This window comes from Triticum dicoccoides, chromosome 3A (genome assembly GCF_002162155.2).
Source record: "Triticum dicoccoides isolate Atlit2015 ecotype Zavitan chromosome 3A, WEW_v2.0, whole genome shotgun sequence".
Lineage (NCBI taxonomy): Eukaryota > Viridiplantae > Streptophyta > Magnoliopsida > Poales > Poaceae > Triticum > Triticum dicoccoides.
This window is the reverse complement of record NC_041384.1, coordinates 722,588,144-722,615,236: the sequence shown is the minus strand read 5'-3', so window position 1 is coordinate 722,615,236 and position 27,093 is coordinate 722,588,144. Positions and strand designations below refer to the sequence as shown.

General features: G+C 45.3%; 6 protein-coding genes across 6 annotated transcripts; all 6 read left to right on the top strand.

Moving 5' to 3' along the window:
- Window positions 1-260: 260 nt before the first annotated feature.
- Window positions 261-2,576, top strand: LOC119270492. The gene has a single exon (XM_037552495.1). It carries the CDS (start codon window positions 1,721-1,723, stop codon window positions 2,423-2,425), a length of 705 nt encoding a protein of 234 aa, XP_037408392.1. The 5' UTR covers window positions 261-1,720; the 3' UTR covers window positions 2,426-2,576.
- Window positions 2,577-4,576: 2,000 nt separating this feature from the next.
- LOC119270489 lies at window positions 4,577-8,801 on the top strand. Its single transcript, XM_037552493.1, has 2 exons — window positions 4,577-4,705; window positions 7,175-8,801. Exon 2 carries the CDS (start codon window positions 7,712-7,714, stop codon window positions 8,414-8,416), a length of 705 nt encoding a protein of 234 aa, XP_037408390.1. The 5' UTR covers window positions 4,577-4,705; window positions 7,175-7,711; the 3' UTR covers window positions 8,417-8,801.
- Window positions 4,731-7,166, top strand: LOC119270491. The gene has a single exon (XM_037552494.1). It carries the CDS (start codon window positions 5,850-5,852, stop codon window positions 6,552-6,554), a length of 705 nt encoding a protein of 234 aa, XP_037408391.1. The 5' UTR covers window positions 4,731-5,849; the 3' UTR covers window positions 6,555-7,166.
- Window positions 8,802-9,907: 1,106 nt separating the features above from the next.
- LOC119270494 lies at window positions 9,908-10,941 on the top strand. The gene has a single exon (XM_037552498.1). The coding sequence runs from the start codon at window positions 9,908-9,910 to the stop codon at window positions 10,610-10,612; it is 705 nt and encodes a 234-aa protein (XP_037408395.1). The 3' UTR covers window positions 10,613-10,941.
- Window positions 10,942-19,481: 8,540 nt separating this feature from the next.
- LOC119270486 lies at window positions 19,482-21,801 on the top strand. The gene has a single exon (XM_037552490.1). The coding sequence runs from the start codon at window positions 20,604-20,606 to the stop codon at window positions 21,381-21,383; it is 780 nt and encodes a 259-aa protein (XP_037408387.1). The 5' UTR covers window positions 19,482-20,603; the 3' UTR covers window positions 21,384-21,801.
- A 1,198-nt stretch (window positions 21,802-22,999) lies between these two features.
- Window positions 23,000-23,687, top strand: LOC119270495. The gene has a single exon (XM_037552499.1). It carries the CDS (start codon window positions 23,019-23,021, stop codon window positions 23,613-23,615), a length of 597 nt encoding a protein of 198 aa, XP_037408396.1. The 5' UTR covers window positions 23,000-23,018; the 3' UTR covers window positions 23,616-23,687.
- Window positions 23,688-27,093: the final 3,406 nt, after the last annotated feature.

Here is a 27,093-nt window from a genome sequence, read left to right as displayed (position 1 = left end):
CAACAACTAAATATTTGTCAGTTACCAAGTGTGCTCAGATGTTCTATTCTATCTGAAATGGTTGAAAATTTTGAAAAGCATTGTACTTCTGAGTAATTCTGAAAATTCATGGTTTCATTCATATCTGGGTGATTCTGCTCATGTACCTTTTCCATGGGAATTCTGGATGTTGTATATGTGTTAGAATCCAAATAGCTGCTCGGTCAGCTTCTGAAGATGGGAAGTTCAGAGTTCAAGCAAACAAAGGTATCTTTCTGAAACAGCACTTCCATTTCTTTGTCTCCTTAATCTTGTGCAGTTACTTGACAGTTCTAGACTTTTCAAGTGGGGCTCTACAATATTCTTTTTGTTTCAATCATTTCTTCGATGATCCGCTATGCTTTTCTTGATTGTACCAATCCATTATATATTCAGCAATTAAACTTAAAATTTGAACAGAATAGTAGAAAGGAAAATAATGAGCCTGCTGTGTTCTCTGTACAGGAAGACTGTAAAACAATGTAATCTTATGGAAATTTGACCTCCCAAACTAATCCATTGGAGATTACCCCATTTCTATATCAGACAAAGAATTTACAGTGCGCTCTTAAGTTATACTACATTATACTAATAACTAGACTTGGGTAAAAGACTAACTTACAAAATATTCAGCATTCTAATGTTTCTGTTTTTGAGAAAGCGCAAAAGCCTCATGTTTCATTCCATTGAAAAGTTAGAAGAGACACAGTACGCCCCAAATGGGCCAAAAAAGAAAACCATTACAGTCTGACCCGTGGGCTTCTAGAAATGAGAGGTGGTATGTGATTATGTTTGTATCAACATTAGAAATTATTTTAAGACATGATGGCAGAAAGCTTCAAAATCAATAGTAAACAGGATTTGTTAGCATCCACAGCTCTCAGTTGCAGAACAGAATCATTTGGCTGGCGAAAGAAGCAATAGCCTGAAAAGGAAAACCAACCTATTGGGATGCTAAACTTCACCAAAAAGAACTCATCGATGTTTGAGAATCAATTATAGTCTACCAAAAAGAAATAGCACCGTATGAAAAACATGAAAAAAAGACTGGTGAGCAGGGCCACAGTTCAGAACCTCTTCTATGTTATGGTTTGATGCGACATAACCATGCTACTCACACTGTGGCCTGTGGGTGGCTCAAACTGAAAAGATGGGGATAAAATGTTGAACAAATAAGAAGTTCTGTGTTCCTTGTGGGTTGTATCTTGTTTTCCAATACATAAAAATGCCAGCTCTAAACCATGAGTATCCAACAAAAGGAAACATGCCTGATTAAATGAAGAGCATGTGGTAGCCAGCAGCATTCCACTAGATAACAGCTTGAGCATGCAATTGTGTCAAGATCCACCACCAAACTACACCATTCTTTATTAGCCCTTGCTGGCAATAAGTGGAACATGACAATGTGATGGTTCATCTCAAGGACAGCAGACATAATAAAAAAACTGCAGTGAACATGAGACGACTTTAGTGTTGTGATCTCTATGCTTCTGTCAAGATCTTAAGGCATAGCAGACAGCATCAGGGAGATGTAATGGCATGATTCTTCATGTCTACCAATCAGATGCTACATCACTGCTGTACACTTCTTCTGTATAAATAGACGGCAGCAGAACTGTACATACATCAAACAAGAAGCTCTTCTTTTCTGCTTCTCCTCCTTTCATCAACCACAATACAGAGAAAAGCATCAAGCTCAGAGATGGCTTTCCACCTAAGATCGATAAGTTTGCCTTCTAGGCCTCACGTCAGTGAGACCGAAGTCGAGCAAGAACTCCACAGCCTAGAAGCAAGCATCTCTTCCTCCAATTCCATCAGCACGATGTGCGTTGGTCTCAGGAGTCTTGCAAACATCTACGATGCTCTTGAAGAGATGATTTGCCTACCAAGCAACCAGGTTTGCTCCTCCCAGCAGAGGAACATATTGGATGGTGAAATTGAAGGTTCTCTCGAGCTGCTAGATCTGTGCAGCGCCATGCAAGAGATCTTCGTCGAGGTGAAGGCTATCATCCAAGAGCTGCAAGTGGCTCTAAGGAAAGGCAAGGATGCCGCCTCTCAAGCCAAGATCCAATCTTACACCCGCTTGGTAAAGAAGGCCAAGAAACATTTCAAGAAGACTGCGAAGAAGGCTCCTGCAGCTTTCAGGATAGTCATGCTGTTGGTCAAGGCCAGAGAGATCTCTGTCTCTCTGCTGGACTCCACACTCCATCTCTTGTCGAAGCAAATCGAAATGCCTAAACAGTCTCTTGTTTCCAAGGCATTTCACAAGAAGAAGGCAGCTGTTTGCAAGGAGGAGCAATTGTCAGGGCTAGAGTGCAGTATCGGAGATCTCGAGAGCGGAGTAGGACATCTGTTCAGGAAATTAGTCCAGAGCAGAGTTTCTCTACTCAACATCCTTAGCTCGTAGATACTCCCAAGTCACTCTTGACACTCTGATTGGCATCCACCTTTTAAGGAATAGCTGATCTTCATACAGTTTTCCCATATTTATACACGAGATAGTATAAATGTAAATGATACTATAGAAAGAGAAACAGAAGTTTTGATCCATTTCACCATTTCATGCTTGATGTGTGTTTTGTGAGTCTACTATACTTTATTTTAATGTCCTTAGTTAGTGGATCTTGCTTCTTGTGCATGAAACATGCCAGATCAAAGTCACAAGGTCTCAACTTGCTGTTAGCAGAATCAATCAATTTTATTATCCAGATTCTTTACCACCACCACATGTCCACATGGCTGTGCAGTCTGGCACTAGAATTATATATATAGTTTCATATAGCAAAGTCTAAACTAGTACTCTCAAGTTTTAACATCGTCGACATCTATATCATTTAAGCATTTAAGGTGAAAAAACAACAAAAACATTTATCTTAGAAGCACAACCTTTTGCATGTCCTACAGGATTAACAATAATCTGAGCAAAGCGTAATCCAACCTTTTGCACTGATATTGTCATGTACAGTAGCCTTATTAATAGCCTTTCTGAACAAGGGCTTGTGGAATCGGCCATTGAGTAATTTCAAAGCAGGCCATGTAAGCCTGGTATTTTTTGTTTCAGTGCTGTGGCAAAGGGTTTGTGCAGAGCTGCGCGATGGGAGGAAGCTGGGGAGCTGATATCCGAGATGGCCAGAAAGGATTGTCCGCCAAATGAAGTGACATCAATATACTAATCAATTCCTTGTGCCAAAAAGGGCTTGTCGATCATGCAATCTAGGTGCTCGAGCAAATGCCAAAGTATGGAAGTACACCTGATATTTTTTTTGACCGGAAAGTACACCTGATATTTTCATATACAATGCTCTTAACAATGGCTTTTCTGAACAAGGCTGTCCGGATGATGCCCGCAAGTTATTAAGCACTATATCGTGCAAGCCTGGTGCCGTTTCCTATAATTCTACATTGAAGGGTTCGTGTAGAGCTGAACGATGGAAGGAAGCAGAGGAGGTTGTGGATATGCTTAGAAAGAAGTGCCCTCTAAAGGAAGTAACATTCAATTATGCTACTCAATTGCTTATACCAACCAGGTTAATTTGAGTCAACCTTTGAAATCTCTTGAGAAAATGCCAATAATATAAAGTTATGCTTGGTCATCTACACTGCCCCCGCGAAGGGCGCTTTTGTAAGCAAGAGTCTCAAGGATGCCCTGAGTTATGAATCAGTGCACTTGTGCAGGCCTGCCACAGTTCGCTCTTATGCTTCAAAGGATTTGTGTAGAAATGAGCAACATGTAAATGCCAGAGTTTCTGGTTGAGATCAGCGCCGGGAGGGTAATCCAAATAAGGCCTCTTTTGGTTAGGCTGGATATAGCCAGGATCATGGCCTGATCCACGCCAGTGACACAAAACGTGATGTAGGCAACCGGATGAGGGGGAGGGGGGGGCAGAGTCGACAGAGCCTACACCTCTGGCAAAATTTTAGTTTCTCCTTTCCCCATCTCTCCCTTCTGATTCTTGTGTTGAGCGCCCCTGATTCTCCTCTTTCCCCTGCTTGAAAGAATTGGCGGGCATGGATCCTGGGCTGGAACTAATTTATTATGTATCAATATGATGTACTGCATATTGCCGCTTTTACTAGACATGCACATGCCTGTTTTTACCAATTCATGTTTGTCTCCTGTATTCAGATTTCAGAGTAGAATCAGCTATGTACCTTGCTTTTGTGAAGAGAAACTGTCTTTAGTTGAACAAGCGCTGCCGATGCCATTCTTAGAAAACTGTGTTATATATATACCTATATAGATGCGCTAGTTCTGCTTGCTTTCCTTCTCAAAGTATACACCAAGAGCCTGCATAATGCATCCTCATTTTTCGCAGCTTCTCATCTGTTTGATTTACTGTTTCTGCAGATATTGCAACTACTACTAGCTGGAGGGAGCTTGTTGATTAAGGAATGTACTATATTTTGTTGTAAGGAGAAAAGTCAGTTGCAACAAAGAATTATTTGATTTTCTGTCAGTTACCAAGTGATCTCAGATGTTTTGTTCTGTCTGAAATGGTTGAAATATTTAAAAAGCATTGTACTTCTGAGTAATTCTGAAAATCCATGGTTTCCTTCATATCTGGTTCTTCTCATGCGCCATCTCCACGGGAATTCTGGATGATGAGTATGTGTTATAAACTTATAATCCAAATACCTGCTCGGTCAGCTTCTGAAGATGGGAAGTTCAGAGTTCAAGCAAACAAAGGTATCTTTCTGAAACAACACTTCCATTTCTTTGGCTTCTTAATCTTGTGCAGTTACTTGACAGTTCAAGACTTTTCAATTAAAGGGCTCAGGAGTCTTATACTTTACAACATTCTATTTATTTCAATCATTTCTTGGATGATCTGCTACGCTTTTCTTGATTGTATCAATCCGTTATATATTCGGTAATCAAACCAAGTAAGTTGACACAGTATACCTACAAGTAGGTTGTTCTAATTCCATGAGATGTATTAGTTTCTATCTCTGACCTTTAGAAAACATACATGCTCATTGAAACTGCATTGCTAAAAAAATTAAACAGTAGAGAAAAAAGGAAAATAATCAAGTCTTGAATTTTCTGTGTCCAGGAAGACTGTAAAAGTGAAACAATGTAACCTTATGGAAATTTGACCTCCCAAACTAACCCATTGGATGACCAGACCTGGGTAAAACACCCACTTACAAAATTTGCAGCATTCTACCGTATTTTTTTGGTTGAGAAAACGCAAAAGCCTCAAACTGACCAGCAAACAGGATTTGTTAGCATCTATACTTTGTGATGTGGCAAGTGACAAATCTTTCATTCACAGAACCGAACCATTTGACTGGCAACAGAAGCAATGGCCTGAAAAGGAAAAAGAGAGAATGTAAAAAAAAAAAAGAGCTCCGTGTTTCTCCAGCACATAAAAATGCCTGCTCCAAATCTTGAGGTTATCACGAATATATCCAACAAATGTAGAGCATGCTGGTAGCCAGCAGCATTCGTCTAAATAATAGCTTGAGCGTGCAATTATGTCTGACCCACCACCAAATTATACCATTCTTAATTAGCCCTTGCTGCTATAAGTGGAACACGGCAATGAGACGGTTCATCTCGAGGGTAGCAGACCACAATATAAAATGTAGTGAACATGAGACGACTTTGGTGTTGTAACCAATACACTGCTGGCAGATCTCAAGGCATAGCAGACAATATGATGGAGATGTAATGGCATGATTCTTCATGTCTACTAATCAATGCTACAGTACATCTGTGCACTTATTTGTATAAATAGGCGTCAGCGGAACGGTAGATACATCAAACTAGAAGCTCTTCCTTCTTCCTCTCTTCGACCACAATACAGAGCAAATCTTCAAGCTCAGACATGGCTTTCCACCAAAGATCGACAAGTTTGCCTTCTAGGCCTCACGTCAGTGAGACCGAAGTCGAGCAAGAACTCCACAGCCTAGAAGCAAGCATCTCTTCCTCCAATTCCATCAGCACGATGTGCGATGGTCTCAGGAGTCTTGCAAACATCTACGATGCTCTTGAAGACATTATTTGCCTACCAAGCAACCAAGTTTGTTCCTCTCAGCAGAGGAACATATTGGATGGAGAAATGGAAGGTTCTCTCGAGCTCCTAGATCTCTGCGGTGCCATGCAAGAGATCTTCGTCGAGATGAAGGCCATCATCCAAGAGCTGCAAGTGGCTCTAAGGAAAGGGGATGTTGCAGCTGCTCAAGGCAAGATCCAGTCTTACACCCACCTGGCGAAGAAGGCCAGGAACCATTTCAAGAAGGCCACGAAGAAGGCTCCTGCAGATTGCAGGATGGTCATGCTATTGGCCAAGGCCAGGGAGGTCTCTGCCTCTCTCCTGGAGTCCACACTCCATCTTGTGTCGAAGCAAATCGAAATGCCTAAACAGTCTCTTGTTTCCAAGGCATTTCACAAGAAGAAGGCGGTTGTTTGTAAGGAGGAACAATTGTCGCAGTTAGAGTGCAGTATCGGAGATCTTGAGAGTGGAACTGGACATCTGTTCAGGAGATTAGTCCAGAGCAGAGTTTCTCTACTCAACATCCTTAGCTCATAGATACTCCCAAGTCATTCTTGGCGCCCTCCGATCGGCATCCGCCTTTTAAGGAATAGCTGATCTTCATACACTATACTGTATAAATGTACATGATACCATAGAAATAGAAAGTGAAACCAAAGTTTTGATCCATTTGACCATTTCATCCTTGAAGACGTGTTTGTGATCCCAGTTTTTGATGCCCATGGTTAGTGGATCTTGTTCCTTATGCATGAAACATGCCAGATCAAAGTCACAAGGTCCCAATCGATCAATTTTACTATCCAGATTCCCCACCACCACCACAGGGCTGTGCACTACTCTGGCACTACAACTGAGTATATCATTTAAGCATTGAAGGTGTCAAAATAAGAAAAAAACATTTACTCCAGAACCACAACTTTTTGCATATTCTACAGTATTAACAATAATCTGAGAAAGACATAATCCAAACTTGCCAGTGCACAAACTTTTTCGTCACTTTATATGCTCATTCCCGGGGTCTCTGAGAATCAGTTAGTACGACTAAGAGGTTAGATATTAAATGGTCATGCCGCTCACACGGTGGGTGGCTGAAAGCCTCAAGCTGAAAACAGAATATGGGGATAACATGCTGAACCGCTAACATGGATCTTTTGCAGTGGATCTTGTTTCCATGGCCTAAACATGCCAGCTCTGACTGTTGAGGCTTTAACCTGTAATTTGCAAGAGTGCCCACCAAGGAAAATACCTTATTAAATACAGGTATGTCACAGCTCAATGTTAGGTTAGCGACCCATTAAGTAATTGCATGGGCGTGCAATTATGCTGAAATCGACCATCAGACTAAACCACATCTTTTTGATTGCTTCTTGTTGCCAATTGCTGGAACATGATATTGTGATGCCTCATCTCAAGGACACTAGGCACAGAAAACAAAATGTACTAAACATGAGAAGACTTTAGTGTTGCGATCTCTATGCGTCTGCCAGATGTCAAGGCATAGCAGACAGCATGTGGCCGATGTAATGGCATGATTCTTCATGTCTACCAATCAGATGCTACAATACAGCTGTACACATCTTCTGTATAAATAGGCGGCAGCAGAACGGGTAGATACATCAAACAAGAAGCTCTTACTCTCTGCTCTTCTCCTCCTCTCATCAACCACAAGGCAGCGATAACCTTCAAGCTCAGATATGGCTTTCCACCAAAGATCGACAAGTTTGCCTTCTAGGCCTCACGTCAGTGAGACCGAAGTCGAGCTAGAGCTTCACAGCCTAGAAGCAAGCATCTCTTCCTCCACTTCCATCAGCACGATGTGCGATGATCTCAGGAGTCTTGCAAACATCTACGATGCTCTTGAAGAGATTATTTGCCTACCAAGCAACCAAGTTTGCTCAGCCCAGCAGAGGAGCATGTTGGATGGAGAAATGGAAGGTTCTCTCGAGCTGCTAGATCTCTGCAGCGTCATGCAAGAGATCTTCGTCGAGATGAAGGCCATCATCCAAGAGCTGCAAGTGGCTCTAAGGAAAGGTGATGATGCAACTACTCAAGCCAAGATCCAATCTTACACCCGCTTGGTGAAGAAGTCCAAGAATCTTTTCAAGAAAACCGCGAAGAAGGCTCCTGCAGATTGTAGCATGGTCATGCTGTTGGCCAAGGCTAGAGAGATCTCGGTGTCTCTCCTGGAGTCCACACTCCGTCTCTTGTCGAAGCAAATCGAAATGCCTAAACAGTCTCTTGTTTTCAAGGCATTTCAGAAAAAGAAGGCAGTGGTTTGCAAGGAGGAGCAATTGTCAGGGCTAGAGTGCAGTATCGGCGATCTCGAGAGCGGAGCAGGACATCTGTTCAGGAAATTAGTCCAGAGTAGAGTTTCTCTACTCACCATCCTTAGCTCATAGATACTCCTGAGTAACTCTTGACGCCCTTCGATTGGCATCCGCCTTTTAAGGAATAGCTGATCTTCATACAATTTTCCCATATGTATACACTATACTGTATAAATGTACATGATAGTATAGAAAGAGAAACCAAAGTTTTGATCAATTTGGCCATTTCATGCTCGAAGATGCGTTTGTGATACTTTATGTCGATATCCTTGGCTAGTGGATCTTGCTTCTTATGCAGGAAACATGCCAGATCAAAGTCACAAGGTTCATCGATTTCATTACCCAGATTCTCCACCACCACCACGTGGCTGTGCAGTCTGGCACTACTATTGAATACATGTTTCATACAACAATGTCCAAACTTTTCTTTTATTTCATACAACAAGGTCCAAACTAGTGTACTCAAATTTTAACATCATCGCATCTATATCATTTAAGCTTGGAAGGTGAATTAAAAAAAGCATTTACTGTAGAACCACAGCCTTTTCCATGTTCTTTAGGATTAACAGTAGTCGGAGCAAGACCTAATCCAAACTTGCCACTGCACAAAGCTTTTGTTCCTCTCCATATAATGATTCTCAATACACAGAGAACAATCGATGCTTTATATGCTTCCAACTTCACCAAAAATAAAGATGCTGATGTTGGAGAATCAGTTGGTATGACCAAGAGGTAATAAGATTGTACAGAACATTGACAAAACAGGTTGTCAAAACTGTAAGAGTTTCTTTCCACAGAATTTTTATAAATTTTATATAAAGTATATACAAGTAAGTAAAAGGAAAAGAAATAAAAAAAGCTATCTATCTATCTAACTGTGCAGCTATACAAGAGAACAGCTATGAAGCTAAACCGAGAAAGCTAAACCCAAACTAGGTGTTTAGAAATAAGAACTTAGCTCTCGAAGGCACTCTGTATATCAAAATCTTCTTTCTGTAAGCTTCAAACTGAAAAAATGAGGATAATGCGAAACCGATGATAGATCTTGAGCAGTGTATCTTGTTTCCATGGCCTAAACATGCCAGCTCCAGTCGCCGAGGCTTTAACTTTTATTTGCAAGAGTGCCCACCAAGGAAAATAATTTATAAAGGCATGATAAAGCTAGATGCTAAGTTAGCGATCTTTTAAATAATGGCTTGAGCGTGCAATTATGCCAAGATCCACCATCAGACTAAACCTCCCTGCTGGTTCTTGCTGCCAATTATTGGAACATGATTATGTGATGGCTCATCTCAAGGACAGTAGACACACAAAACAATGTACTAAACATGAGGAGACTTTAGTGTTGCGATCTCTATACTTCTGCCAGATCTCAAGACATAGCAAGCAGACAGCATCTGGGAGATGTACTGGCATGATTCTTAGTGTCTACCAATCAAATGCTACTGCTTGTACATTTCTGTATAAATAGGCCTCAACAGAGCAGTAGACACATCAACCCAAAACTGTTCTTTTCTTCAACTCTCATCACCTGCAATACAGAGTAAAGCTTCAAGCTCAGATATGGCTTTCCACCAAAGATCGATCAGTTTGTCTTCTAGGCCTCACGCCAGTGAGACCGAAGTCGAGCTAGAGCTTCAGAGCCTAGAAGCAAGCATCCCTTCCTCTAATTCCATCAGCACAATGTGCGATGGTCTCAGGAGACTTGCAAACATCTACGATGTTCTTGAAGAGATTATTTGCCTACCAAGCAACCAAGTTTGCTCCTCCCAGCAGAGGAACATATTGGATGGAGAAATGGAAGGTTCTCTCGAGCTGCTAGATCTCTGCAGCGCCATGCAAGAGATCTTGGTCGAGATGAAGACCATCATCCAAGAGCTGCAAGTGGCCCTAAGGAAAGGGGATGATGCAGCTACTCAAGCCAAGATCCAATCTTACACCTGCTTGGTGAAGAAGGCCAAGAATCTTCTCAAGAAGAACATGAAGAAGAGTCCTGCACACTGCAAGATGGTCATGCTACTGGCTAAGGCCAGGGAGGTCTCTGCCTCTCTCCTGGAGTGCACACTCCATCAGTTGTCGAAGCAAATCGAAATGCCCAAACAATCTCTTGTTTACAAGGCATTTCACAAAAAGAAGGCGGTCTTTTGCAAGGAGGAGCAATTGTCGGAGTTAGAGTGCAGTATCGGCGATCTCGAAAGTGGAGCAGGGCATCTGTTCAGGAAATTAGTCCAGAGCAGAGTTTCTCTACTCAACATCCTTAGCTCATAGATACTCCCAAGTCACTCTTGAGTCTTGACATCCTCCGATTGGCATCCGGCTTTTAAGGAATAGCTGATCTTCATACAATTTTCGCACAAGTATACACTATACTGTACAAATGTACATGGTACCATAGAAAGAGAAAGAAAAGTTTTGATCCATTTGACCATTTCTTCCTTGTAGATGTGTTTGTGATCCTAGTAGTCTATTTTGAAGCCCATGGTTTGTCAAATGGCCTCCACTTGTACTTAGCAGAATCAATCAATTTTCTTGTCCACCGCCACCCATGGCTGTGCAGTCTGGCATAATTAGTGCACTCAAACTTTAAACATCGTCGACATCTATATCATTTATGCATTGAAGAAAAAAAAGCATTTACCCTAGAACCAAGCTTTTTGCGGATGTCCGAGAATAAGTTAGTACAACTAAAAGGTAATTGGATTGTACAAAAACATTGAACAAAAGACACACAACAAAAGCTTGTCTGTGTAGTGGTTAGATATGAAATTGTCATACTACTCACACGGTGGGTGGCTGAAAGCCTCAAACTGAAAAAATGGGGAACACGCTGAACCACTAACATGAATCTTGTTTCCGTGGCCTAAACATGCTCCGACCGTCGAGGCTCTAACTTTGATACACAGCAGTGCCCACCAAGGAAAATACCTTATTAAAAGGCATGTTACAGCTAATTGCTAGGTTAGCGATCCATTAAATAATGGCATGGGCGTGCAATTATGCCAAGATCCACCGTCAGATTAAACCACATCTTTTTGATTGCTTCTTGCTGCCAATTGCTGGAACAAGATAATGTGATGACTCATCTCAAGGACAGTAGGCACAGAAAACAGTGTACTAAACATGAGAAGACTTTAGCGTTGTGATCTCTACGCTTCTGGCAGATCTCAAGGCATAGCAGACAACATGTGGGAGATGCAATGGCATGATTCTTCCTGTCTACCTATCAGATGCTACAACACAGCTGTACACATCTTCTGTATAAATAGGCGGCAGCGGACTGGTGTATACATCAAACAAGAAGCTCTTATTTTCTGCTTCTCCTCTCATTCACCACAAGACAGCGATAAGCTTCAAGCTCAGATATGACTTTCCACCAAAGATCGATAAGTTTGCCTTCTAGGCCTCACGTCAGTGAGACCGAAGTCGAGGAAGAGCTCCACCACCTAGAAGCAAGCCTCTCTTCCTCCAGTTCCATCAGCACGATGTGCGATGGTCTTAGGAGTCTTGCAAACATCTACGATGGTCTTGAAGAGATTATCTGCCTACCAAGCAACCAAGTTTGCTCCTCCCAGAAGAGGAACATGTTGGATGGAGAGATGGGATGCTCCATTGAGCTCTTAGATCTCTGCAGCACCATGCAAGAGACCTTCACCGAGATGATGGTCATCATCCAAGAGCTCCAACTGGCTCTACGAAAAGGAGATGATGCGGCTGCTCAAGCCAAGATCCAGTCTTTTACTCGCTTGGCGAAGAAGGCCAGGAAACATTTCAAGAAGACACTCCATCTCTTGTCGAAGCAAATTGAAATGCCAAAGCAGTCTCTTGTCTGCAAGGCATTTTACAAGAAGAAGGCCGTTGTTTGCGAGGAGGAGAAATTGCAGGAGTTAGAGTGCAGCATCCAAGATCTTCAGAATGGAGCAGGAAATCTGTTTAGGAAATTAGTCCAGAACAGAGTTTCTCTTCTAAACATTCTTAGCTCATAGATACTACACTTCACTCTACTCACTGTGATTGGCATCCGCCTTTTTGAGGATGATCCGATCTTGAGACAGTTTTGCCATATGTATAGAGTACAAACGTACAGAAATTATAGAAACAAAGACCAAAGTTTCGATCCATCTCAGATTTTGCGATATTGATAAAATCTCTTTGGGCTTTGTGATGAATATATGCATGACAAGAGGAAATGTGTATGATGTGAATCCATCATGTAGTTGCTAGGTTTTTGTTATTGGTCTTTTTTGTGGTAAATGTTAACAGTAAAATGATTATAGACCTACATGTAAGTTTTTTTTACAAGTTAACATTACCTTAAGATTCTTTTTTATCTGTACCTTAAGATTCTTGATTAGTACACAATCTTGATTAGCCAGGTCGAAGCCACATGGTTGATGGTTGCACAAGATTCCCTTCAAAGTTGCAAATGCTGTCCATCATAAGCTCAGTTATTATTTTGGTATGTATCTACCTTCTTATTCTTATTCATATATGATAATTTTGCAGTGCTGCTAAAATCATATAGCTAATTTTCATGGATAGATTAAGTTAAAGAATGAAATAAAAAATGTTCTTAACAACAAAAATAATCCATATGCACATATGAAAATAAATTATATGCTGGTATCTTCTGCATAATTTTATTTTATTTTTGATGGGAGATAATTATTTGATTGAGCATCATGAATTTATGAGATACCATATCCTAATGTTAACACATTAACAACAATAAAATCTATACTGTAAAATAGAAATATTTTGCCTCATCAAGGCATGGTACTATATTTTTGTTTGTTTCTTCGCCCCTCTTACATTGTATACGAACGCCAGTAAAATCCATTACAACCCTATACACTAAAAAAACTCATTCAGCTAAGAATTCGTGACTAAATTTACCAACATATTTGTCCAAAAACCTTAGAACCATGCATGCATGTTCAACTATTATCTTGACACTCAATGGCGACAACATATATATGCTTAATATCTCACAGAAAATGTAAGCATTTTGGGGCCACGAAGAGGTTTGTGCGCTTGAACACCTGTACATTTGTTAGCATTACTAGATGAATTGCATGCATGCAACTGAAACAGGCCAGCGATGTTATGAAGAGTCAAGAGTTCAGCGAAAAAGGCTTTCGCCCCGATTTATATATAAAGCAACGATCAGAGATACAAATCCGAATACAACACACCACTGAAAAATGCAACACACGCACACCCAAGGCAAGATACAAGGGTGCCGATGCACCACAACACTACCCAATCGACCACCAAGCAAACTACAGATGAGCAAAAAAGAACCACTTGGGGCCGACAAGGACCTCTCGAGAACTAGTCACCAAGAAGAAGTGAATCGGGACAATGACGGAGCATGGACTCCATGGTGGTGCCTTCAAGAAGGGCACGTCCGAATTGTCACTACCGCCCGATCCCGAAGATCAAGTTTTCACCCGGAGCAATGTGAAGAAGAAGGGAACACCAGGACGGAGCCTTCATGAAGGAAACAACGCTCGCGGCCGCCGCTAGCATCGTCCTGAAAGAACCGGGCGAGTAGTGCACTCCGGTGTTAACCCTCCCTCCACCAAACCACCATGCTACGCCGAACATCATCAACCATATGCCACCCGCATGACCTTGGCTGCCCAACCGCACCCATGACGCGCGCTCCGCCCACGAACACCGCGTGTCCCGCCGCCAAGGCCGCTGCCCTGCATCCAAGCACCTCCGTGAGCACCCAAAGGCCTTGGCTTTGGCCTAACTGGCAGCCCCCAACCGACGAAGCAGCCATCAACTGCCTTGCCTCGAACATCACCAGAGCCTCGCCAGACGGCACACGGCTGAGGAAAGGGGAAGGGGGAGTGGACTGTTAGACTGTATTTACATGTGTATATTGTAACGTTGTATACCACCTCATTATATATATATGTGATAGGCCACCCCTAGAGTGTTGTGCCGGTTCCCCCCAAAGCCTATTGTCTTACATGGTATCACGCTAGGTTACGTCCGCTTCCGCCTAAAAACCCTAAACCGCCGCCGCCGCCGCCGCCGCCACCGCCGCCGCCGCCGCGCCCGCCGTCGCCGTCGCCCGACTGCTATGACGTCCGCCGCTGCGTCCGGCTCCACCGCCACCGGTTTTCTGCCGGCCTCCCTCGCGGCACTTCTCTCGAGGCCGCTGGATGCCGCCTCCCTTCAGGCGCCGATCGGGACACGAAGCGTCGGCTCCCTCTTCGCGCTCCCGCCGGCTGCTACTTCGCCCGGGCAGGCGCTTGTGGCCCACACCGCCGCCGCCCCGTCAACCGCGGCTGTCGCGCCCTCGGCCACTGCGCCGCTGGTGGCGGAGGACGTCGCGCTGGCAGGCTTCGCGGCGTCAACCGCGGCCATCGCGCCCTCTGTCACCGCGCCGGCTGCCCCTCTGACTGTCTCCACGGTGGTCTCACCTCAGCCAGTCTCCTCGATGGGATCGCAGCCGCCGCCGCCGTTTCACTTCGGCCATCTCATCACCATCAAGTTGTCGTCGGAAAATTACATCTTCTGGCGCGCGCAGGTTCTTCCGCTTCTTGGGAGTCACTATCTGCTTGGCTATGTCGACGGCTCTCTCCCTTGCCCTCCTGCGCTGGTTGACAGCGTGCACGGTCCGGTCTATAATCCGGCTCACCGTGGCTGGACAGGGCAGGATCAGGCGAACCTCTCCTCCATCTAGGGGTCGCTCTCTCCGGCCGTTGCTGGGCTTGTTGTCTTCGCCAAGACGTCCCACGAGGCATGGACTATTCTTGAGCGCTCGTTTGCGGCACAGTCGCAGGCTCGTGTATCTGGGCTCCGTCGCCAACTGGGGAGTGTCAGAAGCTTGACTCCACCGCCACTGAGTTCTACAACAAAGTCAAGAGTCTCGCCGACACGCTGGCCTCCATTGGACAGCCCCTCACCGACTCCGAGTTCAACTCGTTTATTGTCAATGGTCTTGATGAGGAGTATGACGCCCTAGTCGAGATCATCAATGAGAGAGGCAACTCCACGCCCATGCCAGCACACGAGGTCTTTTCACGCCTCCTGCTTACTGAGCAACGAGTCGAGACGCGCCGATCCAGGGGCAACGGCACCCTCTCGGCAAACGCCGCCACCAAGGGTGGTCGCTCCTCTGCTTCATCCAGGGCTCCTTCGGGGCAGTCACCACCACCCGCCTCGGCCCCTCCTCCTACTGCGACGCTACCAGGGGCTGGCGGGCCACGTGTGTGCCAGCTTTGTGGTCGCGATGGGCACTGGGCCTCGAAGTGTCACAAGCGCTTCCAGCGGGGTTTTCTTGGTCTCGGCAATGACGGGAAGGATACACACAACTTTGCTCGTCAGGTCGCCATGGCTGATCGTCCGCCGCCGCAGAAGCCACAGGGACACACTCAGTCCTACTCCATTGATCCCCACTGGTACATGGACTCTGGGGCGACAGAGCACCTGACCAGTGAGATGGGGAAGCTTCACACTCGTGAACCCTACCATGGCTCCGACAAGATCCACACCGCCAATGGAGCAGGTATGCACATCTCTCATATTGGTCAAGCATCACTTCTCACTAGACATGCCAATAGGAGTCTTCAACTTCGCAATGTTCTTCGAGTTCCATCTGTGACACGTAATCTTCTTTCAGTTCCTAAACTCACTCGTGATAATAATGTGCTTTGTGAATTTCATCCTTTTGATCCTTTTATTAAGGATCGGGGCACGAGGGACATTCTTCTTAGTGGGCGGCTCTGCCAAGGTCTCTATCGTCTGGAGCATCCTGGTGTCGCTCGCGTCTTCAGTGGAGTTCGGGTATCTCCGTCACAGTGGCATGCTCGTCTTGGTCACCCGGCCACACCTATTGTCCGGTATGTTTTGCGTCGTCATGAGCTTCCTAGTGTGTCTAGTAATAAAGATGTAGCAGTGTGTGATGCTTGTCAGCAGGGGAAGAGTCATCAACTTCCTTTTTCGGAGTCCAGTCGTGAGGTGAAACATCCTTTAGAACTTGTGTTTTCAGATGTATGGGGTCCTGCTCAGACTTCTGTTAGTGGTCATAATTATTATATCAGTTTTGTTGATGCTTACAGCCGCTTTACCTGGCTTTATCTTATCAAACGTAAATCTGATGTGTTTGACATTTTTGTTCAGTTCCAAAAACATGTTGAACGCCTTCTCAAGCACAAAATTGTTCATGTTCAGTCGGACTGGGGTGGCGAGTATCGCAACCTCAACTCCTTCTTTCAGTCGCTTGGGATCACTCACCGTTTAGCATGTCCACATACACATCAGCAGAATGGTTCAGTAGAACGTAAGCATCGTCACATTGTTGAAGCTGGTCTGACTCTTTTGGCCCATGCATCTGTTCCGTTTCGTTTTTGGAGTGATGCTTTCACCACTGCATGTTTTCTCATCAATCGTACTCCCACTCGTGTTTTGAATATGAAGACTCCCATTGAAGTTGTCCTTAATGAACAACCGGACTACACCTTTCTCAAGGTGTTTGGGTGTGCTTGCTGGCCCCATCTCCGTCCATATAACAAGCGTAAGCTCGAGTTTCGTTCCAAGAAGTGTGTTTTTCTTGGTTATAGCTCTCTTCATAAAGGATACAAATGTCTTCATGTGCCCACTAATCGTGTCTACATCTCTCGGGATGTTGTGTTTGATGAGCATGTTTTTCCCTTTGCCAAACTCCCTGTGTCCACTACCGAGCCACCTGTCATGCATTCATCCTCTGTTGCTTCTGACCAATTTGATGATGTTGCATATTCTCCTCTATTGTTGCCTAACCATGGTGCAGGCACTGGTCGTGGGGCTCGTTTGGAGATTCTGGAAGTGCCATCTTCCTCTTCGTCGCCATCGCCTTCATCCTCGGCACCTTCTGTTTTGCATGAGGAGCACATGGCGCCCCTGCATGGCCTCGGTTTCCATGCTCATGCACGGCCGATCGACGTCCTGGCCCGGTCGCCTCTGGCTTCTGGGCTGCCTTCGCCATCGTCGCGCCCTGCAACCCCGCCGACTGGGCCGGCCTCCTCGGTCCCCGTCTCGCCCAGGGCGTCGGGGCAGTCATCACCAGGCCTGGCCTCGCCCGCCCCTGCCTCGCCCAGGGTGTCTGGGCCCTTCTCATCAGGGCCGGCCTCGCCTGCTCTCGCCTCGCCAAGGCCGTCTGGGCCGGTGTCACCGGAGCTGGCCTCGCCCACTCTCGGTTCGCCCATGGCCTCTGAGCCCCTGTCGTCGGGCCAGTCTTCGCCATGCAGCCCGGAGTCGTCTGTCCCGAGCTCGCCTGAGGTGATTCCTGCATCTCCGGCGACCGTCACGTCTCCGTCACCTTCGCCTCCGCCGGCTCCTGCTGCTGCTCTACGTCCACATACGCGCAGTCGGAGTGGCATTTTTCAGCCTAAGCAACGTCACGATGGCACAGTTGCTTGGTTAGCGGCGTGCATGTCTGCTGCTCTCGCAGATCCATCCTCTGAGCCACGCATGTATCAAGCTGCTATACGCATTCCTCATTGGAGAGAGGCCATGGAGCAGGAGTATCAAGCGCTTCTTCGCAATCAGACATGGACTCTTGTTCCTCCACAATCACGGGTAAATGTCATTGATTCCAAATGGGTTTTCAAAGTGAAGAGGCATTCTGATGGGTCCATTGAGCGCTATAAGGCTCGTCTGGTTGCTCGTGGTTTTCGACAGCGTTTTGGACTTGACTATGAAGACACCTTCAGTCCAGTGGTCAAGCCTACTACCATCAGACTTCTTCTCTCTCTGGCTGTTACTCGAGGTTGGTTTCTTCGTCAGCTTGATGTTCAAAATGCTTTTCTTCATGGTGTCTTGGCGGAGGAGGTTTACATGCGCCAGCCTCCGGGTTTCTCTGATCCGGATCGCCCTGATCATCTCTGTCGTCTGTCCAAGGCAATTTATGGTCTGAAGCAGGCTCCTCGTGCTTGGCATGCTCGTCTTGCACTGGCTCTTCGTGCTCATGGTTTTGCATCATCAACTGCTGACTCCTCATTGTTTCTTCTTCAAAGGCCTGAGGTTACTATGTACTTGTTGGTCTATGTAGATGATATCATTTTGGTCAGCTCCTCTCAGTCGGCTGCTACTGCGCTTGTTCGCTCACTTGGTGCTGATTTTGCGGTCAAGGACCTTGGGAAGCTTCATTACTTTCTTGGTGTGGAGGTTACTTCTCGTGATGCTGGCCTTGTTATGACGCAGAAGAAGTACTCTCTGGATTTGTTGCAGCGAGCTGGGATGCTTAAGTGCAAACCGACGACTACACCCATGTCTACCACTGATAAGCTCAATGTTGTTGATGGTGTGCTTCTTTCTTCTTCTGATGCGACAGAGTACAGGAGTATTGTTGGTGGGCTCCAGTACTTGACGATCACGCGACCAGACATTTCCTATGCTGTTAACCGAGTCTGCCAGTATCTGCAGTCACCCCGTGACACTCATTGGTCTGCTGTTAAGCGGATTTTGCGCTATATTCGTTTCACGGTGGCTCATGGTTTGCATATTCGGCCGTCTGACTCTGGTTGTCTTTCAGCATATTCTGATGCAGACTGGGCTGGCAATCCGGATGACAGGCGATCCACGGGGGTGCTGTCTTCTTTGGCTCTAACCTGATTGCCTGGAGTGCTCGGAAACAGGCTACTGTCTCGCGTAGCAGTACTGAGGCTGAGTATAAGGCTGTGGCCAATGCCACATCAAAGATCATCTGGGTACAGTCCTTGCTTCAAGAGTTAAGTATACCCCAATCACAGCCTCCTGTTCTTTGGTGTGATAACATCGGTGCTACATACCTTTCTGCAAATCCGGTATTCCATGCCCGAACGAAACACATTGAAGTTGACTATCACTTTGTGCGTGAACGTGTCTCTCAGAAGCAACTACAGATCAAGTTTATTTCTTCCAAGGATCAACTTGCTGACATCTTCACCAAGCCATTGCCTTTGCCACAGTTTGAGACTTGCAGGCGCAATCTTACCCTTCTAGATTCATTAGAAAGTGGCTAAGATTGAGGGAGGGTGTTAGACTATATTTACATGTGTATATTGTAACGTTGTATACCACCTCATTATATATATATGTGATAGGCCACCCCTAGAGTGTTGTGCCGGTTCCCCCCAAAGCCTATTGTCTTACATGGACGCATCCGGACTAGCGCACCCCTGCACCGGTGACGGGTGGCCCGACATCGGCGCCTCCCATCCCTCCTAAGAACTCCCCACCGGACACACCCCCGTGTCGCCTCACCGTGGCGGCCGACGGGGCTCGACGTGAGGCCACCAACGACTGCCCGCCCATCGACATGGAGAGCCAAGCCACCCCTCACCCGCATCCGAGAGAGCTCACCGAAGGACCACCTCGCGGCGCCCACCGGCCACACCAGCACTGGAGCACCGCCGGGGCGCTAACCCCCACTACAACGCAGGCGCCTCCGCGGCCTGGCCAGAGCCGCCTAGCACCCTCCCACCCCAAACCGGAGCAGCCGTGTCGTCAGCCGCAACGCCACCTCCTTAGCCTGCTCACCGGCCGCCCCCAAAGGCGTCCGCTTGAACACCTCTACATTTGTTAGCATTACTAGACGAATTGCAAGCATGCTGCCGATGTTATGAAGAGTCAAGAGTGTAAGGTTGGACAACGACTGTTAGCAGAACCAGATAGCACAACGCTGGAACATGCGCATGAAGTCAATGACTCCTTCCACCAGCAAGACGAAACCACACGTCGACACCCTCGTGCAGATGAGTTTGTCACTAACAACTAAGACACGGCTGCAGCATGCCAGCGACAAAGCATGAAGAGGGCTAGTCATCACACACATGATCAAGCTGTCTAGCTCATCCAGCACAAAAAACTGATCCTCGTGTGCGAGTTTGCCCCTGATAATTAAGACACTTTCGACAGGCCCATATACTCCATTCATAAATGTATAAAACGATAAGAAGACAGCAGAGCAGCATAAACTTGCCTTGAAGATGGGGGACAAACTCTCAGGGCTTGAACTGACAAGATTCCACTAAAAATGATAGCTTGAGCATGCCACTATGTGAAGATCCATCATCAAACTATACCATTCTTAATTAGTCCTTTCTGCCAATTAGTGGAACATGGCAGCGTGAACATGAGACGACTTTAGTGTTGGGATCTCTATGCTTCTGCCAGATCTCATGGCTAATGCAATGGCATGATTCTTCATGTCTACTAATCAGATGCTGCATCGCAACTGTACACACACCTTCTGTATAAATAGGCGTCACCAGAACGGTAGATGCATCAAACTAGAAGCTCTTCTTTCGTCCTCCTCTCATCAACAAAATTACAGAGAAAAGTTTCAAGCTCAGAAATGGCTTTCCACCAAAGATCGACCAGTTTGCCTTCTAGGCCTCACGTCAGTGAGACCGAAGTCAAGCTAGAGCTACAGAGCCTAGAAGCAAGCATCTCTTCCTCCAATTCCATCAGCACGATGTGCGCTGGTCTCAGGACTCTTGCAAACATCTACGATGGTCTTGAAGAAATCATATGCCTACCAAGCAACCAAGTTTGCTCCTCCCAGCAGAGGAGCATGTTGGATGGAGAAATGGAAGGCTCTCTTGAGGTGCTAGATCTCTGCTGCGCCATGCAAGAGATCTTCGTCGAGATGAAGGCCATCATCCAAGAGCTGCAAGTGGCTCTAAGGAAAGGTGAAGATGCAGCTACTCTAGCCAAGATCCAATCTTACACCCGCTTGGTGAAGAAGTCCAAGAATCTTTTCAAGAAGACCGCGAAGAAGGCTCCTGCAGATTGTAGCATGGTCATGCTGTTGGCCAAGGCTAGAGAGATCTCGGTGTCTCTCCTGGAGTCCACACTCCGTCTCTTGTCGAAGCAAATCGAAATGCCTAAACAATCTCTTGTTTTCAAGGCATTGCACAAAAAGAAAGCATTGGTTTGCAAGGAGGAGCAATTGTCAGGGCTAGAGTGCAGTATCGGCGATCTCGAGAGTGGAGCAGGACATCTGTTCAGGAAATTAGTCCAGAGCAGAGTTTCTCTACTCAACATCCTTAGCTCATAGATACTCCTGAGTCACTGTTGACGCCCTTCGATTGGCATCCGCCTTTTAAGGAATAGCTGATCATCATACAATTTTCCCATATGCATACACTATACTGTATAAATGTACATGATACTACAGAAAGAGACACCAAAGTTTTGATCAATTTGGCCATTTCTTCCTTGAAGATGTGTTTGTGATGCTTTATGTTGATATCCTTGGCTGGTGGATCTTGCTCCTTGTGCATGAAACATGCCAGCTCAAAGTCACAAGGTCCCAACTTGTAGTTAGCAGAATCATTCAATTTTATTACCCAGATTGTCCACCACCACCACATGGCTGTGCAGTCTGGCACTACAATTGAATACGTTTCTTGTTTCATACAACAAAGACCAAACTAGTGGTACTCAAATATTAACATCGTTGGGATCTATATTCATTGAAGGACTGAAAGTGAAAAAGTAACGAAAACATTTACTCTAGAACCACAACTAACTTCTACAGATATTTCATGGAAGATGAATATTCGATTGACCATGATAGATTTCAGACATACCATATCTTAATGTTAACACATTAATAGCAATAAAATCTCACCTGTAAAAGGGAAACATTTTGCCTCATCAAGGCATGGGGCATAGACTTTGGTAATATACTTCTGTTTCTTTCTTCCCCCCGTTACATCGTATACTAATGCCACTAAAATCCATTAGAACCGTATACACTAAAACACTAAAAAAATCTCATGTAGCTAAGAATTTGTGAGAAAATTTACCAACATATTTGCCTCTTCAACTATAGTCTTGTCACTCAATGGCAACGATTTATATATTCACAGAAAATGTAAGCATTTCTGGACCACAAAGAGGTTTGTGCATTTGAATACCTCTACATTTGTTAGCATTACTAGACGAATTGCAAGCATGCCAGCAATTTTATGAAGAGACAAGAGTGTAAGGTTGGACAACGGCTGTTAGCAGAACCAGATAGCACAATGCTGGAACATGCGGATGAAGTCAATGACTCCTTACACCAGCAAGACGAAACCACACGTCTCGACACCCTCGTGCAGATGAGTTTGCCACTAACAACTAAGACACGGCTGCAGCATGCCAGCGACAAAGCATGAAGAGGGCTAGTCATCATACACATGATCAAGCTGTCTAGCTCATCCAGCACAAAAAACTGATCCTTGTGTGCGAGTTTGCCCCTGATAATTAAGACACTTTCGACAAGCCCACATACTCGTTCATAAATGTATGAAACGATAAGAAGACAGCAGAGCGGCATAGACTTGCCTTGAAGATGGGGGACAAACTCCCGGGGCTTGAACTGACAAGGTTCCACTAAATGATAGCTTGAGCATGCAACTATGTGAAGATCCCTTATCAAACTATACCATTGTTAATTAGTCCTTGCTGCCAATTAGTGGAACATGAGACGACTTTTGTGTTGGGATCTCTATGCTTCTGCTAGATCTCAAGGCTGATGTAATGGCACGATTCTTCTTGTCTGCTAATCAGATGCTGCAGCACAGCTGTACACATATCTTTTGTATAAATAGGCGTCAGCAGAATGGTAGATGCATCAAACTAGAACTCTTCTTTCTTCCTCCTCTCTTCGACAACAATACCGAGCAAATCTTCAAGCTCAGACATGGCTTTCCACCAAAGATTGACAAGTTTGCCTTCTAGGCCTCACGTCAGTGAGACCGAAGTCGAGCTAGAGCTTCAGAGCCTAGAAGCAAGCATCTCTTCCTCTAATTCCATCAGCACGATGTGCGATGGTCTCAGGACTCTTGCAAACGTCTACGATGGTCTCGAAAAAATCATCTGCCTACCAACCAACCAAGTTTGCTCCTCCCAGCAGAGGAGCATGTTGGATGGAGAAATGGACGGTTCTCTTGAGCTGCTAGATCTCTGCAATGCCATGCAAGAGATCTTCGTCGAGATGAAGGCCATCATCCAAGAGCTGCAATTGGCTGTAAGGAAAGGTGATGACGCAGCTACTCAGGCCAAGATCCAATCCTACACCCGTTTGGTGAAGAAGTCAAAGAATCTTTTCAAGAAGACTGCGAAGAAGGCTCCTGCAGATTGTAGCATGGTCATGCTGTTGGCCAAGGCTCGAGAGATCTCTGTGTCTCTGCTGGAGTCCACACTCCATCTCTTGTCGAAGCAAATCGAAATGCCTAAACAGTCTCTTGTTTCCAAGGCATTTCACAAGAAGAAGGCAGCTGTTTGCAAGGAGGAGTAATTGTTGTGGCTAGAGTGCAGTATCTGAGATCTCGAGAGTGGAGCAGGACATCTGTTCAGGAAATTAGTCCAGAGCAGAGTTTCCCTACTGAACATCCTTAGCTCATAGATACTCCCAAGTCACTCTTGGCGCCCTCCGATTGGCATCCGCCTTTTTAAGGAATAGCTGATCTTCATACAATTTTGCCATATGTATATATACACTATACTGTACAAATGTACATGATACTACAGAAAGAGAAAGAAAAGTTTTGATCCATTTGACCATTTCTTCCTTGAAGACGTGTTTGTGATCCCAATATAGTCTATTTTGAAGCCCATGGTTAGTGAATCTTGTTCCTTATGCATGAAACATGCCAGCTCAAAGTCAAATGGCCTCAACTTGTACTTGGCAGAATCAATCAATTTTATTGTCCACCACCACCACATGGATGTGCAGTCTGGCATAATTAGTGCGCTCAAATTTTAAACATCGTCGACATCTATATCATTAAGCATTGAACACAATGAAAATTACCCTACAACCAAGCTTTTTGCATGTTCTACCGGATCAACAATAATCTGAGCAAGACGTAATCCAAACTTGCCATTACGCAAAGTTTTTGTTTATCATGATTCTCAACACACAAAGAACCCTTTTCGAGAAAAAATACACAAAGAACAACCGATTGTTTATATGCTTATTTGTTATTTCAAACTTCACCTAAGTAAAGATGCCGATGTCCGAGAATCAGTTAGTACGACTAAAAGGTAACAGGATTGTACAAAATCATTGAAAAAAAAAGAGACACAACAAAAGCTTGTCTGTGTAGTGGTTAGATATCAAATGGTCATGCTACTTACACGGTGGGTGGCTGAAAGCCTCAAACTGAATAAATGGGGATAACACGCTGAACCACTAACATGTATCTTGTGCAGTGGATCTTGTTTCCGTGGCCTAAACATGCCAGCACCGACCGTCGAGGCTCTAACTTGTGATACCCAGCAGTGCCCACTGTTAGGAAAGCAACTTATCTTTATTGAAGGCCCAAGAGGCATATATATATTACACATGACTTGAGGTGCAAGGAAACTAAACATAGACTAATAAGGACTCCTAGACCAATACTAATACTCCTTAACACCCCCCCTCAAATGCAAAGCGTATGCAATAGCATTGCATTTGAAGAAGTGTAATACTAAAAAAAATGATAATCCAAATCCGTGTCTTGAGAGTGTCGTCGTAGCATGAAGAGTCTTCAAAACCTGTCGAGTCGCCAAAGGGGATAATGAAGAGATGGCACATCAGAGGAAGACACCGCACCGATAGAAGATACAAAAGAAGTATCAAGAGAAGATGGGTTGTCGAAAGAAGATGTCCATCGAGAGAATAAAGCATTGCTTAAAGAATCATGGCCCATGAAAACCAACGGCGAAAGAAGCTCGGCGGCAAGGGAATGGGCTTTGATCAACAATGCAAAGAGAGGCCACAGAAATCCTATAGAGAGGACAATGACCAGAAAAAGGCTGACAGACATAGGTATGGTGGACTCACATGACATGAGAAAACACAAAATATCAACGAATTTGGTGGACGCAGCGAAAAATATAAAAAAAGCACATGCCAGACTAATGCAATCACTAAAAGATCAGCAGCGGCAGCTAGCAAATAGGCTAGCAGGAACGCATCAACTAGCAAGTAGGCTAGCAGAACGCATCAGCTGAGTAGAGCAGCAAAGGGCAGCGGAACAACAGCAGCACGCAGATGGACGTGCGGGAGCAGAGCAGCAGCCAGCCAGCAGGGGCACACGTGGTCGACAGGAAGCAGCAGCGTTGGCCAAGATGAGATCCAGCTGCAGGCAAACGTGTGCGGACAGAAGCCTGCAGCTGCAGGAGAGCAACACGCAGGCTGCTGGAGCTGTACGGGCGGGCCTGCACGTGGAGCGGAGCCTTCCTGGAGCCTGGAGGTGCTTCCAGCCGAGCGCCCCAGCCGAGCGCACAGGAGGCGATGGTCCCGATCTGAGGCAGCCGCCATCGATCCAGGGGCAGGTAGCGGCCCACGAGGTGCCCACGCCGAAGCAGCTGGGCGAGCAGTCAAGGCGCCAGGCGGATCGCGGGGCTGGTGGTGCCATGGAAGACGAGATCGATCCAGAGAAAAACAGATCGATCGAGAAAAAAAATAGTGGATCGCAAGGACGAGTTGCGGCGTCCGGAGACCTAAACCTAGGCTCTAATACCATGTTAGGAAAGCAACTTATCTTTATTGAAGGCCCAAAAGGCATATATATATTACACATGACTTGAGGTACAAGGAAACTAAACATAGACTAATAAGGACTCCTGGACCAATACTAATACTCCTTAACACCCACCAATGAGAATACCATATTAAAAGGCATGTTACAGCTAAATGCTAGGTTAGCGATCCATTAAATAATTGCATGGGTGTGCAATTATGCCAAGACCCACCGTCAGACTAAACTGCATCTTTTTCATTGGTTGTTGCTGCCAATGGCTGGAACATGATAATGTGGTGGCTCATCTCATGGACAGTAGGCACAGAAAACAATGTACTGAACATGAGAAGACTTTAATGTTGCGATCTCAAGGCATAGCAGACAGCATGTGGGAGATGCAATGGCATGATTCTTCATGTCTACCAATCAGATGTACACATCTTCTGTATAAATAGGCGGCAGCGGTACGGTAGATACATCAAACAAGAAGCTCTTATTTTCTGTTTCTCCTCCTCTCATCCACCACAAGACAGCCATAAGCTTCAAGCTCAGATATGGCTTTCCACCAAAGATCGATAAGTTTGCCTTCTAGGCCTCACGTCAGTGAGACCGAAGTCGAGCAAGAGCTCCATTGCCTAGAAGCAAGCATCTCTTCCTCCAATTCCATCAGCACGATGTGCGATGGTCTCAGGAGTCTTGAAAGCATCTACGACGGTCTTGAAGAGATTATTTGCCTACCAAGTAATCAAGCTTGCTCCTCCCAGCAGAGGAACATGTTGGATGGAGAGATGGAATGCTCCATTGAGCTGTTAGATCTCTGTAGCACCATGCAAGAGACCTTCGCCGAGATGATGGTCATCATCCAAGAGCTCCAAGTGGCTCTAAGAAAAGGAGACGCTGCAGCTGCTCAAGCCAAGATCCAGTCTTTTATTCGCTTGGTGAAGAAGGCCAGGAAACATTTCAAGAAGTCTGCCAAGAAGCCTGCATTTGACAAGATGGTCATGCTATTGACCAAGGCAAGAGAGATCTGCATCTCTCTGTTGGAGTCCACACTCCATCTCTTGTTGAAGCAAATTGAAATGCCAAAGCAGTCTCTTGTCTGCAAGGCATTTTACAAGAAGAAGTGAATTGTCTGCAAGGAGGAACAATTGCAGGAGTTAGAGTGCAGTATCGAAGATCTTCAGAATGGAGCAGGAGATCTGTTCAGGAAATTAGTCCAGAACAGAGTTTCTCTTTTAAACATTCTTAGCTCATAGATACTCC